Raw genomic sequence first — 2,375 nt, forward strand, 5'->3', positions numbered from 1 at the left:
TTACTCTGCAGATTGTGTATGTGAGAACACGAATGAACACGTACGCTTTTGGCTTGCTGTCCGTTTACAGAATAACTCTTCCGCCGTCCATTATGGCGTTCATAATTTGTGCGAGTAGAGCGTGATGTCCCGTGCAAAGGGTCCATATAGTGACATTGACAATGCATAAGCCTGAGTAGTGTAGTACATATTAATAACAGGCTGCGTTTGAGCATAACATTTTCAAATATTATTCGAATAATAGCATAGCAATCTGTGTTTTCAAAAAAATTAATGTAAAAATCGAGAATCGGACCGTGCCCTCAGAATCAAAAATGTAATTGAATCAAGGATTTGGAGAATCGTGACAGCCGTAAGAAGCACAGAGACGGATCAGAAGAGTGGCAGAGAGGAGGGGAGTAGGAGCGCAGTTTGGCAATATTTTCAGGTAAAAAATGAAACAACGGCAAGCTGTATAATTAGTAAAAAGGCTGATGTCCTGATCGAAAGGCTGAACCTATCCAACATTGAAATGGTGACAATGGGACAATCAATTTTAATATGAAGGCTACTGAACTTTGTGAACATAACAAACGTCAATAACACCGCAGCAATTCTGCACATGGCAGATAGTGCGAGACAGGAGGTCATACAACATTCGACAAAAATGTAGAAATATATTTAATGCATTTATTCATTCTTTATTTATACATTCATTTATTTATTCTTGCATTTTTTCCTGTATTTATTTATTTCTGTTAAACATTTATTTATGCATGTATTTATTTAGTCATGTTCTGTCCTCCATAACACACAGGCCAAAACAAATAGAGACATTCCATCCCGGAATACTGGCTTTATATTATATAAAGCAATATTAGCATTGTAATATTGCTAATTATATTAGCATTGTTGCCAGAGAAGATAGGATTTCAACTTAGCTTAATTTATATTTTGTGTCAAATTGTGGTCATTAATTTTGTAAATTTATTAAATATCGGACGGTAGATATTTCGGTTTTCACTGTTGATTCGTTTTCCAGAGAAAATGTAATCGTGTTAAATAATCGTAATTTCAATATTGACCAAAATAATCGTGATTAGGATTTTTTCCATAAACGAGCAGTCCTAATATGGCTGTATCCCAACACAGTATATCTGGTAAAACAGCTGACGTGACACAGCACAAAGTCCACTTAATATTTTACTACTTTCACAAAAAAAGGACTATGGCCTTCCGTGAAACATCAAAACAGCCACTTCCAGTTAAACCCAGTGTCCCATCGTTCCCACCTGTCAGCTAGCTGAGGAGAAGCTGACACTGACAAACAAACAAACATACCAACTGTGCTGGTAACGTTAATCCACAAGCAGCTTGTGAAAAGGATAGCAGTGCATTTATGTAACGTTAGCCTACTCCTATCACAGATTTAAGGCAGTTAAAACTACATACAACTACAACATCGTATGTGCTAATTATGTTATAATCAACGGCAAGCTAAAGCCTTGTAGTATTGTATCAAAGAGTTAGAGTTAAGTGACTTCCAACGTAGCTACGTTTGTTTGACATTTCGAAGCTATTTCGTACTTGCCACAACGAGGGTGATCTCAATGAATGATTTAAAAACATGTTACCTTAACGTGTCACAATAATACGGTACGTTACGGTGTATTCTTACCTTGGTGTCAGTATTTCAGGCATTATGCTAGAACGGTTGGTGAACAGAGGGTGCCTCAGTTTTAACAGACCAACAGCTAACGTTAGCTTGTACTTTGACTGCTGTCCATACACAATGGCCTGCGGTGCTGTCTGGTTTGCTAACACTTCCTTGTTTCTTCGAATGAAAAAAAGCTGCCATTACGGTAAAACACATGCGCAGTAAATCTAATCTGCACATTGAACCCCAAATGTCCAGAGACGGTTTAAAATAACAATAATAGTATAAAGAATCTTTGATAGGTTCTTACAATAGCAGTTCTTGATAAAAAAAATAATAATTTCAGTTTTGAAGGAAATCCCTTTTAACAATATTTATTATTATTATTTTTGTTATTAAAATTTGTAAAATTTCCCGCCAATTCACGTCTGTGTTACATCTTGTAATTCCTGATATCTTTATTTGAGCATTTATTCTAGTAATGCTAACTTCTCCAAGAAACATGCTACTATTAAATGGATTGATCATTGAGACTTTGATTCCTGCACCTCTGAGAAGCTGCAAAACATAAGTCCACATATCCTCATTTTATCTACATTCTAGTTATTTATTTTATTTACAATACATTACATGTCATTTAGCTGACGCTTTTATCCAAAGTGACTTACAATTGCTATATACCAGAGGTTGCACGCCTCTGGAGCAACTAGGTTCTGGAGCAACTAAGTTGTTGCACATG

At 36.0% G+C, this 2,375-nt stretch overlaps 1 protein-coding gene across 1 annotated transcript in view; it reads right to left on the reverse strand.

Moving 5' to 3' along the window:
• scp2b (sterol carrier protein 2b) overlaps positions 1-1,856 on the reverse strand; it is a 67,510-nt gene extending 65,654 nt beyond the window's left edge. Inside the window, exon 1 of the mRNA XM_032525501.1 lies at positions 1,658-1,856. Within this exon, the coding sequence (XP_032381392.1) occupies positions 1,658-1,680 (23 nt within the window). The 5' untranslated portion in view covers positions 1,681-1,856. The remainder of the gene's footprint in view (positions 1-1,657) is intronic.
• Positions 1,857-2,375: the final 519 nt, after the last annotated feature.

Source organism: Etheostoma spectabile, chromosome 9 (genome assembly GCF_008692095.1).
Source record: "Etheostoma spectabile isolate EspeVRDwgs_2016 chromosome 9, UIUC_Espe_1.0, whole genome shotgun sequence".
NCBI classification, from domain to species: domain Eukaryota; kingdom Metazoa; phylum Chordata; class Actinopteri; order Perciformes; family Percidae; genus Etheostoma; species Etheostoma spectabile.